This window comes from Cibotium barometz, chromosome 29, assembly GCF_041138505.1.
Source record: "Cibotium barometz isolate CiBa-2024 chromosome 29, ASM4113850v1, whole genome shotgun sequence".
Lineage (NCBI taxonomy): Eukaryota > Viridiplantae > Streptophyta > Polypodiopsida > Cyatheales > Cibotiaceae > Cibotium > Cibotium barometz.
In genome coordinates, this window is record NC_141074.1 from 40,533,070 (window position 1) to 40,549,320 (window position 16,251).

Here is a 16,251-nt window from a genome sequence, read left to right on the forward strand (position 1 = left end):
GCAGAGCTGCATTGGTTTGCCCAAAGATAGACTTGAGTATAAGCCATGCTTCATTGGAAGCCTTTGTTGAGCTCACTTGATGGATTTGGCTATCACCTAGCTCACAAATGATGAGGGATAATTCTTTGGAGTCTAGATTGGTCCTTTTGGTAATGAGATCTGGATCTCTATTTGGCCTCTTTTCAGTGCCATTGACCACTCCCGACATGTATTTTTATATAAGACACATTTGCATTTTGATGCACCAAGTATGGTACTTGGATCCATTAAATTTATCTCTTTTATCAAACATCTTTCCCACCATATTTGCCATGGTACTCACCTTACACACACACACACACACACACATAGAGTGTTCCCAAATTACACAAATAGGAAAGTCCTTTATAGTTTTCCAGGACTTTACAAAGGAGCTAGGTGTCAACAAAAACTTCACTCAAGAATTCCTTCACTAAATAGATGAAGATGTGTGAAAATGAATTCTGACCACTTTAGATAGCTTGTCTTGGTTTTATCCTTAGATATTTGTTTGGACTGAATGCTTTGTTTTAACTTATGCACTTGGACTTTAGTTTTGGTTTTGATAAAATTGGGCATTGTGACTAACCAAGTGTGCGCTTTTGCTGCACGTGTTGGAGCTATGGACTTGCCATGAATGGCTGCAAGCACACAACTAGGAAACAAGCAAGCTCAAAACAGGGAGCAATGCAGTGTCACTCACCGCTCAAGCCGCCGTCGTGAAGGATTCTCGTGCCACAATGAAGAAGGAGCTTCCGTCACCACTCTGCCGCCTCGCCGCCACAGCCGTGCCGCCACGCAATGCTCGATCGCTACACACACACACACACACACACACACTCTCTCTCTCTCTCTCTCTCTCTCTCTCACACACACACACACACACACACACACACACACTGGAGAAGGAGATGGAGAAGATGAAGCAAGGGCACTCCTTGTATTCAACACTTACAGAATGAGAGGTTTTAGGTTACATTTGACTTTTATATGTGACCTGGCCATTCACACATGGGCGCCCACACATGGCCGGTTGATCCTAACCCTTACCCTGATGAAATTCGAGGTGCGCCTCTCATCGGCGATCACCCAATCCCCTTACCCTTTACATGTGGTGCCGACAAGCCCGGCCCATGACTCAGAATACGTAAAATAATTATATGAAGTAAAAAGTAATACGTCTCAATGTCCACCATAGGTTAACACGCCCCCCTTCTTGATGTAGATTCCGTCCTCGGAAGCTATGGTATGGTAAGCTCGACAGGGTTTGCTGTGGTAGGCTGTATCTGCAAAACAGGGAAGTAGAGTGAAAGCATGCTTGGTCTTCAAAAGATATAGAGTGTATCAAAAATAAAATCAAGCATCTTAGACCACAATGGAAGTATGCCATAAGAACCTAGTTTAAGAGGTCACATTAAGGAGCTAGCGTAGCAAATTAACAGGAGTTTAAAACTATTGAAGGTAATTCAAGAGTTAGCAAGGTGTCGAAGGTTAATCAAGGTCTACAACTGGCCTAAGTCAAGGAAAATTACCAAGCTTAATAAATAAACACATGACCACAATGTGTCTATTCTAAGAACAAGCTAATCCCAAGAGCCTAAGGACACAAGAAATATCAGAGTCATAGGAGTCTTTTGCCTTTATTTCTTTTATGCACGTGATAATTTTTACAAACAATGGCGACCTCCCTAAAGCAAAACTAGCATCGACCCTAGTGCCATGCTTACCACAAGGCCTTCTCCAGGAATCTACTAGCTTACCTTAGGCAAGGCTACCCCCTACCAACCCAGGGCATCGGTGTGTGGAGTGGAATACTCCTCGCCTACCAAGTGTCAATAGGGTGATAGGCCGACATGAAAGCACATAACATACATACATTGCCATTTTTTGTAGGCCTTTCTTTTTAGTTTTTATTTATCTCTTTGGATTTTTGCTCCCAAATTATCATGTGTTCTTACATCCTTTTGACAAAGGGGTAGAAGCTATGTCTTAGAGGTCAACACACACGGCCATGTTGTTCAAGCATTAAGATGGTTTTTAACCCTAGACCTAAGACAACCATATTCCAAGGTTAACTAAAGACATCATGCATTCCCAAGAATTTCTAAAATAAGGTTAAACTCAATTAATGATTTACACTAACACCTTAGGCAACTTCAAAAACTAAGTAGTGCTTGCATGTGGTCATGCATTATAGTTTATGCAATTACAGTAAAAATGAAAGAGAGTGGGCATGGAAGAATTACACTTGATTTTTGGAGATCTCCTTGATTCGATGAGAAATGCTCGTAATTTGCTGTAGATATCCATGTATGAACATTGCGGCAGTCCTAGGACTATGAAAGCGAACCCACCTCAAACTTTTCAACCTATACAATTAACTAACAAGCACTATACCTCGAGAGGCACATCAGTGGGAAAAAATAAAGACTCGTTTAAGGGCACAAAACTAGAAACAACTTGAAAACACTAACCTACCTACCAGTCACCACACTAATACTGAGGATCAAGGTAAGAGGATGTTGTAGAGTCCTGGCTGTAGCCCTAAGGCTACGCCTCATCCAAATAAATAAAATTAGCCTCGGTAGTGCCATGAGTCTCATCCATCCATTCATCGTCTCGTCAGAAATATCTTCTTCGTCCTCCCGTCCACATAGACTCGTCAAGAATGTAACTATGCGAGGGAAGTCATCCTGTGGAAATGTAAAGACTTGGGCTATCGAGGATACGTCCTCTACGGAGTAGGGGTCAGTCGTGGTGGTCAATAGGTGAATTAGCTATTCTAATTCCTCAACATTTCCCTAGCTGGCTAGTACATCTATATGACCCAATTTGGTTTTAATTACAGGATAGCACATGTGAAATATCTGAGAAAGGTATAGATGATACCTCTCACCAAAGGTGGGAGTGGATGAAGTGTGTGATGCTCGTGCATCTGCCATATCCGCAAACACAGATATAGCATCAGTAGGTTCATGAAGACAGTTTAATCTTGTTTCTAATTGTGTGTGCGGATAACTCTTCTCTTAATGTACTCTTGCTCTTTTTAGTTTTTTTTTTTGTGTGTGTGTATGAAGCTATATATATACATTCCCTTGAATTTGGAAGTTACATGGCCAGGGGAGAAGGTTAGAGAGGAAGCAATAGAATGTCGAACATGAGTACATGCTCCCACCTTCCTTGGGTAGATCATATTTTTTGCAATGATGTTATAGCCCCTTGGAACCAATTTTTCCATGGTGGTGATGTCGGCAGATAGCTTTTTATGATCCTTGTGGCCACATCAAGCTGCAGAGATGGTAGTGTACGCTCCCATGAACAAATGGAGGATATGGCTTCTGACTATACATTTACAAGGGGAGACGTAGACTCATTGGTTTCTTGGTGGTGGGTATTGACAAGGGTAGGTGTAGAGCGTGCAGAAACTTCTATATCAACGTGTGAATGGCATGAGGAGCTAGAAGCTTCTTGTGACTCCCCCCTTCCTGAGCTAGGTGGCATCGATCGATATCATTTGGGAATCCAAACTAGCTCTGGAAGAAGTGGTGTGGAGTACTCCATTACCTTTCCCTTACCACGGTCTTGAATTGTCGTTGGGGTGGCAACATTTGACTTACAAGATTTTACAGGTGATGCAGAGGAATTCAGTTTATGTTTAGGGACCCAAATCCGGTCATTCCCCTTCGTAGTACCCTTGGGCTGCTAATAATATTTTAGGAATCCAACGTGATGTTACCTTGCCTTTTCTAGGGCGGGTAGTTGCTTTCCTACTACGAGGCTTCTTGTCTGAACGAGATTGGGTAGTAGAGGTAGCCGTTAACGAAGCTTTTGGGACCCATTTGTATGGACTCTTCGGTAAAGTAAGAGGAGCCTTGGGGACCACACTGCCTGTCTCCACTCTTGGCATTGAAGCAAACAATCAAAGATGGTGTAGCCACTTGACTTTGTGATTTTTCCTTATCTAGCGTTTTGTCCAGAGTTGATGGCTTAGGTGCGGGACCCTGAGTGGTCTGGTTCTTGCGTTGTAACGCGCCTGGTTGCCCAATCAATATTGCACTTGGAAGCTAACATCCATTTGCGCCCTAAGTTTACAGTTCCCTCCATGGTACCAGCAGGCATAACCAAAAAGCATTGAACCACAGTTCCCTTGTCATAGGCAACAGGAGTGTGCAGAATTCCCGAGACAGTGGTTTTCTTCTTATTGATACCCTTAACTTGGATGGTACTCTTGGATAAGGGTGGTTTTCCAAGTTGACACCACACTCCATATGACAGCAAATTGTGTTGAGCTCCCGTATCCAATAGTGCATTATATAGCACCTTCCCGTAAGGACTCTATAGCTCAATTGGGTATCATAGAGGTGGGTCAGATTTTAGTGAATTCTCCTCTGCCTCCTTAAAAAATGCTTGCGTAATCCCCAAGTTGGCCTCTCGTTGGCGCCTAACACGCTGTTGGCGTTCTTTAGCTCCAACTCTCGTTTGTATCTTCTTAAGCTCAGCCTGCTCTTTAGCTGCCTTCTTCTGATGGATTGCATGTAATTCCTCTTGGCGTAGGGGGTCATAGTATCTTTTGAATTTACTCCCATTGAGGAATCCAACGGTTTCCTGTTGAGAGTCTCCACTCGGATGGTACCTTGCGGGGTAATTTCACATACTCTGTACGGTCCCTTACTAGCATATTTTAGCTTCTTCTTTTCGTTACGCACTTCATACATCAGGACTTTATCCCCAACTTTGATGTCCTTGTTTTTCAGGTGGCGATCAAACCATTTCTTCCTTCTATCCTTCTCTACAAGGGCATTGTACACCACTAATTGTCTTTCTTCATCTAACCGCTCAAGGATATACAAACGCTCTACTAAGGGATTACCATCCCAGCCCTCTTGAGTAGCAACACAAAGACTAGGAATGACAAATTCCCATGGCATGACTGCTTCTTGGCCATATACCATCTTGAATGGTGTGCAATTAATAGCCATTTTGTACGCAGTACGATAGGCCCATAAAGCTGACGTAAGCTTTAGATCCCAATCCGTGCGATGAGCCTCAACTGTCTTTGTCAGAATAGAGATTAAGGTCTTGTTGGTACTCTCGCCTTGGCCATTTGCTTGTGGATAATGAGGAGTAGATTCAAAATGGGATATCATGAAATTTGTTGTGAGCTCCTTAATCACTTCATTTATAAAATACGTACCATTGTCGCTCACAAGTTCAAAAGGACAACTGAAGCGTGTGATTATATTTTCAAAGAGGAACTTGGCTGTTGTCCTCGCATCTGCCTTTCGTGTCGCTTTCGCTTCAGCCCATTTGGTCACATAGTCAGTGGTGGCCACAATAATATAGCGAGATTGTGTGTTACGGGCCGCTGGGCTAATTGGACCTACAAAGTCTAAACCCCACTTTTCAAACGGTTGGTTTACTTTAATTGGAACATAGTGGGCCACCAATACCCTGATTGCAATATCTTTCGCGCAGTTAAGTCTCCTGAAAAGTGACCATCGGCCATGCCCATATGTGCCTCTTGCAAAATATATAGATACTCATCCTCTTGGGCACAAGGCCTAAGAACGTCATCCTTTCCTCTTTTATAAAGAGTCCCGGCCATTAGGCAATAGGATTCGCATTCTTTGATCAGCTTTCGAGCTAGATCTTTACGAAGCTCTTTGGGTGGAAAACCATTAACCAAGAAGTTAACAATCTTCTCACTCCATTCAGGCATTGTCTCCACCATGAACAAGGAAGTGTCAGGTAAGTCATCATCAACTCCCGTAGGAGCTTCACCATTAGGTATGCAAGACAAATGATTAGCCACCATGACATGTTTTTTGCCAGGTCTCACAACAACAATGAAATCAAACTCAAGAAGAATAAACAACCATCATGTGATTCTTCCTGTGGAGCATGGTTTGTTCATTAGATACAACAATGCTTGATGATCCACATAGAAAACAAACTTGGTGGCAAGAAGGTAATAACAAAATTTCTTTACTGCATATATCATTGCCAACCCTTCTCGCTCCGTAGTGGTGTAGTTCGTTTTAGCATCGTTCAACTGGCGATTGGCAAAGCTAATAGGGTAGTCTAGTTTATGTTCTCCAGGTTGAGTTAGTACACACCCAATAGCAAAGTTTAATGCATCAATATGCACATGGAAGATTAAATCCCAGTTAGGCATTCGCAAGATTGGAGCACTTGCCAGGGCCTTCTTTAATAACTCATATGCATGGTCACAATCTTCGGTCCAAATAAACTTAATGAGAAGCTTGTACAATGGTCGAGCTATCTCAGCGAAGAATAAAATAAACCTTCGATAATAACCAACATGGCCCATAAAGCGCTGGACTCCCTTATAGTTGGTGGGTGGGGGAAATTCCAGAATGACCTTGATTTTACTTTCGTCAGTGGAAATCCCATTTTTGGACACTATATGTCCTAGAATAACTCTATGTTTAGCCCAGAATTGGTATTTGAAAGGATTCAATGAGATGCGATATAATCTACACCTTTCAAATACTTTTCGTAAACACATCAAGTGCTCGTCCCAAGAGGAATGAACACAAACATCATCTAAGAAGGCTTCATAAAAGCCCCTTCGATATTCCTTCAAGGATGTGTTTATCAATCGTTGGAATGTTGCAGGTGCATTGGTTAAGCCAAAGGCCATGACGCGAAAGGCAAACACTCCAAACTCCGTTATAAAAGCTGTTTTAGCTTGGTCCTCTACTGCAAACTCTAAACTCCGTTATAAAAGCTGTTTTAGCTTGGTCCTCTATTGCAATTGTGATTTGATTATAACCAGAGTACCCATCTAAAAAGCTATAAGCCTCCTTGCCTGCAACTCTTTCAAGCACATGTTCCGAATACGGCAAGGGGGGGTAATGATCTCTTCTGGTGGCTGCATTAACCTTTTTGAGATCAACGCACACTCTGAGTTTCCCATTCTTCTTTGGTACAATGACTACCGGAGAAACCCATTCCGAGTGCTCAATAGGGTATATGAATCTACATTTTATAAGCTTTTCAATTTCCTCTTGTACAATCTTTACATACTTAGGATTCATTGGGTAGGGACGTTGTTGGACTGGTTTAGCAGTGCTAATCATTGGAATTGTGTGTTGCACCTACCACATTGGGTGAACACCCTTCATATCATGGTATGTCTAAGCAAATATGTCCTTGAATTCTTTAAGAAGCATCTTAAGTGTAGCTTCTTCCGTCTTGGTGAGGTCTTGAGCAATAAAAATTGGTTTAGACTCCTCACCTGGATCTACTAGTTCTATCTCCTTAACTACCGCCGGGCCATCGTAGACACCGCTACTCCCATTGGTAGGCGTTCGTTGGGCTTTTGTGTAGACAACTTTACGTTCCCCCGTGGTAAAAGATTTAAAATGCTCGGGTGCGGGGTGTAAGTCTACCGGTTCTTGTTGTGCCATGCTTTTTTCTTTAATTTCCGCTTCCTTTTGTTGCTGAGCTAACTCTCGGTTTTGACGCCTTCTCACAATACGACTTAGTTTCGGCTTCTCTTCACACCCCGTTTTTACTTGTTTTTGTCTTGTTTTCAACCCGTTTTTACCCCCTTACTTATGGTCGAAACTGGACTAAGGCGTGTGATAGCTCAAGACGAGCGTATCATTCAAGGGGTCCTAGTGTGCTTTACAGCACAACGTTCGCCTATCTAGAGCTCCCGTGGTGGCCCTCAGAACACTCTATTTGTGCCTGTGGGGGGAAAGGTAAAGGCTTTGTCCCACATGCCCACTCCACTCCTTGGGGGGTAGACTATATAGAGAGCTTCACTCCCCTTAAGCTTTCACTTGAGAGAAAGCTATGGAGGCTCACTCTCCTATATATATATAACAAAAGATCGAGGCCGAGGCCGAGGCCGGGGTCGATTGGGGTTTTTTTTTCAATAAAAAATTTCTTTCCACACGGGCCGCGTAGGTTGATTTAATTAATTAACTTATTTTTTACTTTTTTTTCTGCTTAAAAATATTTCTAGAGAGAGAAATAGCCCTAACTAACTAACTTATTGCTCTAACAGCTAACACAAAGAATTGAAATGTACAGAAAATGAAGACAACAGAGCAGAAAAAGACTGAAGAACAGCAGCAAACACACAAACACGCCTCGCTTTGCCTTTCTTGCAGGATAAAATAGACTTCAACCGGAGCTGCATTTGGAGCTTGGTGCACGACAGCAATTCCCCGACAGCGGCGCCAAAAATGTGCACTTTTGTCGCACGTTTCGGAGCTAGGGACTTGCCAAGCACTGTGTGCGAGCCATGAATGGCTGCAAGCACACAACCAGGAAACCAGCAAGCTCAAAACAGGGAGCAATGGTGCGTCACTCACCGCTTAGACCGCCGTCGTGAAGGATTCTCACGCCCCGCGATGAAGAAGGAGCCGTGAAGAAGGAGTCGTCGCCGTCGCTTTGCTACCTCGCCGCCGCAGCCGTGTCGCCATGCAATGCTCGATTGCTACACACACACACACACTCTCTCTCTCTCTCTCTCACACACACACACACACAAGGAGATGGAGAAGATGAAGCAAGAGCACTCCTTGTATTCAACACTTACAGAATGAGAGGTTTTAGGTTACATTTGACTTTTATATGTGACCTGGCCGTTCACACATGGGCGCCCAAACATGGTCGGTCGATCCTAACCCTTATCCTGATGAAATTCGAGGTGCGCCTCTCATCGGCGATCACCCAATCTCCTTACCCTTTACATGTGGTGCCGACAAGCCCGGCCCATGACTCGGAATACGTAAAATAATTATATGATGTAAAAAGTAATACGTCTCAATGTCCGCCCATAGGTTAACACCAAGCACATACACGACTTCAACCATGCAAGATGATCAATGAAAATTTCTCTTTATATCTCTAGATCTTGGTACAATATGAGTTTCACATAGAAATATACTCCCTCCACATAGGAAAGGATGTGCACTAAGTAAATTTGTGAGTACTTTGGACCTTAGGATGTGAATTGTTAACCTTTTTGCAGTTAGCAATCTGAAAAAATCAAAACTTGTAAGTTTGAACCTTGCACTTAGCCTTGCATGTAGCCTTTGAATTCAAGCTTTAAGGTTATTGAAAGTTTTAATCTTAAAAAAAGAAAGAAAGTGAACGCCGCCCACCGCCCTCCCCTCCCCCCTATGCTCTCTCTCTTTCTCTCTCTCTCTCTCTATATATATGCACACACACATGCACACGCACATGCACATGCACATGCACATGCACACACACTTTTATCATGCCATTTACATGAAATAAATAAGTTGCCTAATAAAATATATGTTATTTTTTAACATTTTTAGAATATTCAAGGTAGGCAAGCCTAATGAGAAACTTAATTTTATTTTATATTTTACTTTATAATATAACTTATAGCATGTATCATATAATATAATATACAAATGTTATTACTATTTAGTATATATATCATATGTTAAAAATATATTATATAAATGTTTTTACTATTTAGTAGATATATTTATATTTACATTAATTAAAGCTATCAATATATTAAAATTTACCTACTAATAAAGTCTGATAAATACGCTATATCCTACTAAATTTACTAGCTTATTTGCCCTTCATCCTTATCACTACATGTATAGAAAATACCACTTTTATACTTCAGTCATAGAAAAATGCAAAACATACATGTAAATTCAAATCACAATCTCTTGTAACCTTATTAAACACTCAATTTCTATGGTTAGCCTTGTACCCTCCAAACTATCTCAATTTTGATTCGACTCACTTAAATGCACCAAGTATGTGATTGTTACTTCACCTGGAAAAAATCAACCACTTGATGGGACATTGTGCTACTCAAGGACAAGTAATAAAGAAACATATTCATGTTACATGAGCATGTTGAAGTGCTGAAATCCTTATGAATATAATAACATATTATATGCTTTCCTTTCAAATAGCATTCCCAAGCTTCTATACATGATAGTGGCATCACCACCATGGGTGCATTGTCACATTGAATAGTGACATAGACTTGTATACATATGGTAGTGGCACAACAATGGGTGCATTGTCATATTTTATAGACCTTATGTCTTTTAACACATAAATGTGATAATGCCATGGGTCCATGAAAAGAAATAATATAAAATATCTTCAACACTATACGTGTTATGGTGAAAGTAACAATTTATTCTACAAGCATAGGAGGACTAAGGAATTTTATAAGGTAAGGCAAAGGGATTAAAAAATTAAAAAGGCTAGTAATTCAAAGGGCTTGAGAGTCAAGTGTAGTGTACTTGGGAGTGAAGGCATGTGTGAGAGAACTCCCACACTAGGTATGTGTTGTTGCAAGTTGGGAGTCACATATGAACTTAATATAGGATCCTACTTTTGAAAGACAGCATAGTTCCATAGTTCTTTCTATTTTATACAAGGAAAGGCATATGGAGGGGATTGGGGGTGCATTGGACTATGAGGGAGTTAAGGAAGGTGAAAAGAGTGTTGATGAGTTGAGGTCAAGGCTCTGCAAGGAGTTCAAAGAAGCTCTTGAGAAGTTGGAGGAGAAGGCAAAGAAAGGCATGGAGGAGAAGGCAGGAGGTGAAGGGAGTGTAGGAGGTGGGGAGAGTGTTGAAGAGTTGAGGACAAGGCTCTACAAGGCAGCAGAGGAGGGCAAGGTTGAGGAGGTGGAAGAAGCTATGGAGAAGTGCCAAAGATGGCCAAAAGGAGCTGTGGAGTTGCCCTTTGAGGTCAATCCTCTGCATGGTGTGGTGATGGGCAGTGGGAGAAGCAAAATCGTGGAGATGATAATAGGGCGTTGGCCCAGCCTCATTCGAACCTTCAAGAGCCCCAACGGTAGCAATTTCCTCCACATGGCCGCCGCCGCTAAGCAAGAGACGCTAGCCGTTAACGTTGTGAGGTTCCTCTCCGGCGGCGGCAAGCGGCCTCAAAGGAACCAAGCCTTCCTCTCCACCTCCAGCTTCGCCTCCTGGAAGCGTGAGCGCAAACGACAACAGGCGGCCCGTTTTCAACTCATGCTCGACCTCCTTGACGACGTCAACGATGAACGCGAGACGCTTCTTCACATTGCAACCAACCTCCTCAAAGATGTAACCCCGCCCACCCCTCCCTCTCCGCCCCGCCCCCTCCTCCTCCTCCTCTCTCTCTCTCTCTCTACGCCTTCCCCCCTCCTCCTCCTCCTCTCTCTCTACGCCTTCCCCTCCTCCTCCTCCTCCTCTCTCTCTCTCTCTCTCCGCCTCCCCCTCCCCCTCCCCCCCCTCTCTCTCTCTCTCTCTCTCCTCTCTCTCTACGCCTTCCCCTCCTCCTCCTCCTCCTCCTCTCTCTCTCTCCCTCCGCCTCCCCTCTCTCTCTCTCTCTCTCTCTCTCTCTCTCTTTAATACCTCTCTCTCTCTCCGGTTAATTTTGATTAACTTTTTCCTTTTATTTTTTCCCTCTAACAAAGAAGTGCTATTATCATCATTTGACCATTTCATTTATTAGGAAAACTTTTCCCAAGGCCCAATAAACATTGATTATGTTGATGTATATTATGCATTTCGCAACCTTATTCAAGTTGGTTGAAAAAGCTTAGGATGCTAATATGGTTCATATCTTCTTTGATTTTTTTAAAAATGTACTAAGAGCCCTCTTTTATTGTTGGTGATAGCTAGTTGCAGAAATCCTTATGCAGTCACAAGTGAAGGTAAATGCCAAGGATATAAGGGGCAACACATCTTTTGATGTGGTAGCAGACAAGTGTGCCTCATGCACACTCAAGGATGACTGGAAGACACCATGGAAGATTTCCATATTATTGAGATGTGCAGGTGCTAAAAAGGCAAAAAAATTGGCACATTATGAAGATGATGACTACACAATAAGGCAATTATCTGCTGTTGAGTTAATAGTGACACAAGACAAATCCTGGGACTTAACTACCAACACAAATTTATTGGTGGCAACATTAGCATTGACATTGGCGTTTGCAGCTTTGTTCACAGTTCCCCAAACGATAACATCCCAGGAGGTGGCAACGTCATCCAAGAAAGTCTAAAGCATAACATGGCATTCATTGTATTCTTGTGTGCTCTAACTTTGGCATGCTTGATGATGCTAATTGTGATAGTCTTGCAACTATTCCCCTTTACCACTAGACCTGAAGTCCGTGCTCTTATTCTTGGTATCACATGGGTGCGCATTGTTATAATGGGTATCTCCCTCATTGTGGCTTATCTCACAGCTATCTATATCTACATGGGCTCCTTGTTTACATATGTCATGTTCGGTTGTGGTCTACTTATTGTCATCTACCACATAGTTCTTGCTTTTGTCCTTGAAATAGGCCAAGTTGGATGGACATGCGTACGCACCCTAAATAGTATGAACCTATCGTCGCAGGGTTTTTTTATCTCTTTTCTTTTCACTGTTGTCCCTAAAAGCCTTGTTTTATCATGGTTGAGTTCATGGGATTGTATTTGACATGTGACATAAATACATACTCTTTGTTTTTTTGGGACAATTGTCATTTTAGCTTTTAAAAAAATTTTTAAGCAAGATGTTTCATTAAGTTTCAAATAATTGCATTAGCTTTGGCTAACTAATTCCTCTTTTTTAAATCTAGACTAATAAAAGAATAACTTCAATTCTATACTTTCATTCATTAATTCATTCTAGCATCTATACTCTCATTAATTTAGTTCATGTTGCTATGAAACACTTGATGACTGCAAGGTTTGGACCTTATAAAAAGGTTTAAAAGCTTAGTAGCATAATGCTACTGTTAGATAAAATTAATGAGTACATAAGGATGAGGGATAATATATGAAGCATAACCTTAGGGAAAATGTGTGCAAAGGTCAAAGGTGTAAACACCAAGCAATAAAGTATCAAAAGAGTTCATCCAAGTAGGTAGAAGCCGTTCGTGGAGAATCTAGTAGGTGAGAGATCATGAAGGAGAGAATGTAGCCTAGTTGACAAGCTAGAAATAAGGAGAGAATTATGAATTGAACACATCAATCAATCCCAATGCTTTCATAAGAAATCGGCAACCAAAATATCAAATCACACATATCCACTGGCACGACACACACGGGCATCCTGGTGTAAAATATAAAATAAAGAAATAGAATTCCTAATAACTCAAGAGTAATTTCGTAACATTCCCTCTTGGTTGGGTTGTAACTAACCTGAGTTGCATAAATCCATAAGAGGATGGCTTCATGATTGGTGTGGAAAACTCAATTAATACATAATGCAAATATGCAACAATCCAATCCAATGAATGTATGTGAAACGAGTCTAAGTGTCCCATACCACACAGAGGTACATTCCGCATATAGATATAAGATAGTACAAGATAGAAGACATAAATGTGTATGTTGTAACTACATGAAATCAATCTGGTGTTCTATACCACCAGATTAACTCCATATGTCACTCCTTGAGAATAGAAGTTTGAGACGGAGTGGCCAGTTCCCTCTGAAACTTAAATTTTGACCCAAATTTTCTTTACCTTAAAATAATCTTTAATTTAAATTCTTATTTGGAAGTTACATAACTCAACACATTTACCATACAATCCAAACAAGCAAGCATGCATCGTAGAGAAAGCAAACATACAAGCAAGCATCAACATAATAGCATAAAAGCTAGACTCAATTGTGATAATGCGATTAGGTGTGTACTCGAATGACTTACATATAAACCTCGTATTTACAATGTTCGGTCGACTGTGTAATGTCCAAGGACCCAAAAGATATAAATAGGCATATTTCCTACGTATATACTATCGGTATTATGCCAGTTTTAAGCTTGGTAAATGACTATCATGTGGCATTGTACAAGTCGTAAGCTCAGAGATATCCTAAAATCTATTATATGATGCGCGTTTCACAATACAAAATGATATGGCTTACATACAAGCCTCATATTTACAATGTGTCCGATCGCCTATGTAATGACTGAGGACTCAAAAGCTACAAAATAAGCATATTTCCTAGGCTAAGTATAAACTACTGGTGTGTATTGTAAGCTTGGTAAATGACTATCGTCTTGGCATTGCACAAGTTGTAAGCTCAGAGATATACTAAAATCTATTACATGACATGTGTTGCACAATACAAAATGATATGGCAAAAAGGGTGCAGCCACGTGAATCGGAAGTAATGTTGTCCATTAACCTCCTCTCCCTAATCATGATTTCATCCTCAGAATCAACGTGGATGCACTTGGGAGGTCAAGTATAAAGGTTGTTATGATGCTAGTAGAAGATGCCAATAGAACTTGTAGCAAGACTTCACATACTATATGGTTGGGTGGAAGGCGTGGTAAGAGGTCCAAAAGAGGCGAACTCCAACAGATCTTCAAAGGTGATGAGTTACGAGTCTTTGCACTTATGTATAGTAGCCAAAAATTTATCTGAGAGTGGGGCCTTTATTGATGCCAAAAGCAAGGCCTTGGGGACCCTCTTCATCATTATTGATAGAGATGATGAGCTTGAAGAGGCAGATGGTGATGACTAAATTTGGGTTAGGCATCACCTGGTCGTACTACTAGATAAATTTATGTATGGTGTGCAATATCCAAGCTTAATCTAGGAGCTTTAGTGGCAACTTTAAAGGGGGAACCCATGGAAAGTTAAAAGTTGAATTATAACTTTGGGTCCTTCTCAAGCTCCTTCCAATGCCCACCTAAATTTGACAGGGAAGTAAGTGGGTCTTCTAATCCGCATGTATAGTAGTATTCCTTCCAAATGGCAAGGTGGGGCTATTCTCCCTTCATGTCATGGGTTGACCTTGGGCAATGCTAGCCGTGGTGAATTCCACCCCCCCAAACCCAGCAAACCCTCTATTCTAATTCCCAAACACTGTGTGCGCCCACTAGGCTTCACGAGAGCTCTATGATGACCCCTCTCGTTCCTGTGTGTGCTAGTGCATTTCTTCGATGCTTCTGTGTGTAGTGCTCTCGTTTAAAAAGACGCGTGGCTGATGGATATCCCACATGCGTTAGAAAATGGGTGTGAGGCAACACTTCTAGTGCTTCCCTCTCATGCATCGTTTACCCTTCAATAACCTTTTCTTCAAACCATGCTCTCTCAGCAGCTGATTAGAAGCATGCCTAAGATCCTAGGCTGACTTAAAATTGCATGGTGCACCCTTCAACAACCTCTTCTTCAAACCATTCCCTCTCAACTAATTAGAAGTGTGCCTAAGCTCCTTAAGTGTCTAGGCTATGAAAACTGTGATTGGAAAATTTTAATAAAGAGTTTGGTACACTTGTCACACTGGTTAGGAGTAGACTAAAATCCTTGTGAGAGGGTTAAGGTTTGAAAATTCAAAGCTAGATAAACCAAAGCTCACACTTGCATTTCTAATTAGGAATTCCATGTGAACTCGAACTCTAAAAGTATACATAATTATTAACTCATCACTGCCTTTATTATCGCTTCATAGCTTATGATCCCTTGGCCTAGATCACAAATCCCATGAACTTTATTCAATCCAAATTAACTTAAGTACTTGGCTAGGTGGAGGTTTCATGCAACAATGACCTTCTCCTCTTTTGATTCTCCACACCATCTTTTGTATTAACTAAAAAAGCACAAAGTTGCGGCCATAGCTGATTGTGACTTAAAGGTACTCTTCGATAAGGCTGGTGTGCAGACATCATAGATATGCCAATAGGGAGGAATCCATAACCTCTTCCTTAAGCATACCCTTTTGAAAAATTCAAAATATGGCATAATTTAGTAGAGAATAAGACATGAAAGAGGCTAAAGAATTTTCAAATAGATTGAGGAGGATAATTCACATCAAGTGAGTTTAATGCCTATTGCAAGGAGCACAATCCCAAGAGAGATTTGGAAATTGCTCATACTCTAAAACAAAATGGTGTTCGAGAGCACAAGAATTACACAATTGTGGAGATGGCATGAAGCATGATCAAAGGCCAAGGATTACATAATCCTTTTTGGGCCAAGGAAGTTAACATTGCAGTATGCATATCCTTAACATGAGTTACACAAAGGCAGTGAAGGGCATAGCTCATAGGCTAGTTTTATGAAGTGTATATGTTCTCTCTTCCCCTCCCCCTTCCTGGTGGATTGGTCTCTCGATGATACTCCTCTCTCCCCATATCATGGACAAGGATGGGATTTTTGTATTCATACTGCTTCTAAATATCTCTTACCCTTGTAATGACATTTTGAGAAAATCTCTCTTGCTCTTTCAATAACAATGTTTGCCTATA

General features: G+C 41.3%; 1 protein-coding gene across 1 annotated transcript; it reads left to right on the forward strand.

Moving 5' to 3' along the window:
* Positions 1-10,331: 10,331 nt before the first annotated feature.
* LOC147622196 (uncharacterized) lies at positions 10,332-12,236 on the forward strand. Its single transcript, XM_086823683.1, has 2 exons — positions 10,332-11,114; positions 11,672-12,236. Exons 1-2 carry the CDS (start codon positions 10,452-10,454, stop codon positions 12,056-12,058), a joined length of 1,050 nt encoding a protein of 349 aa, XP_086679809.1. The 5' UTR covers positions 10,332-10,451; the 3' UTR covers positions 12,059-12,236.
* The last annotated feature ends 4,015 nt before the right edge of the window (positions 12,237-16,251 follow it).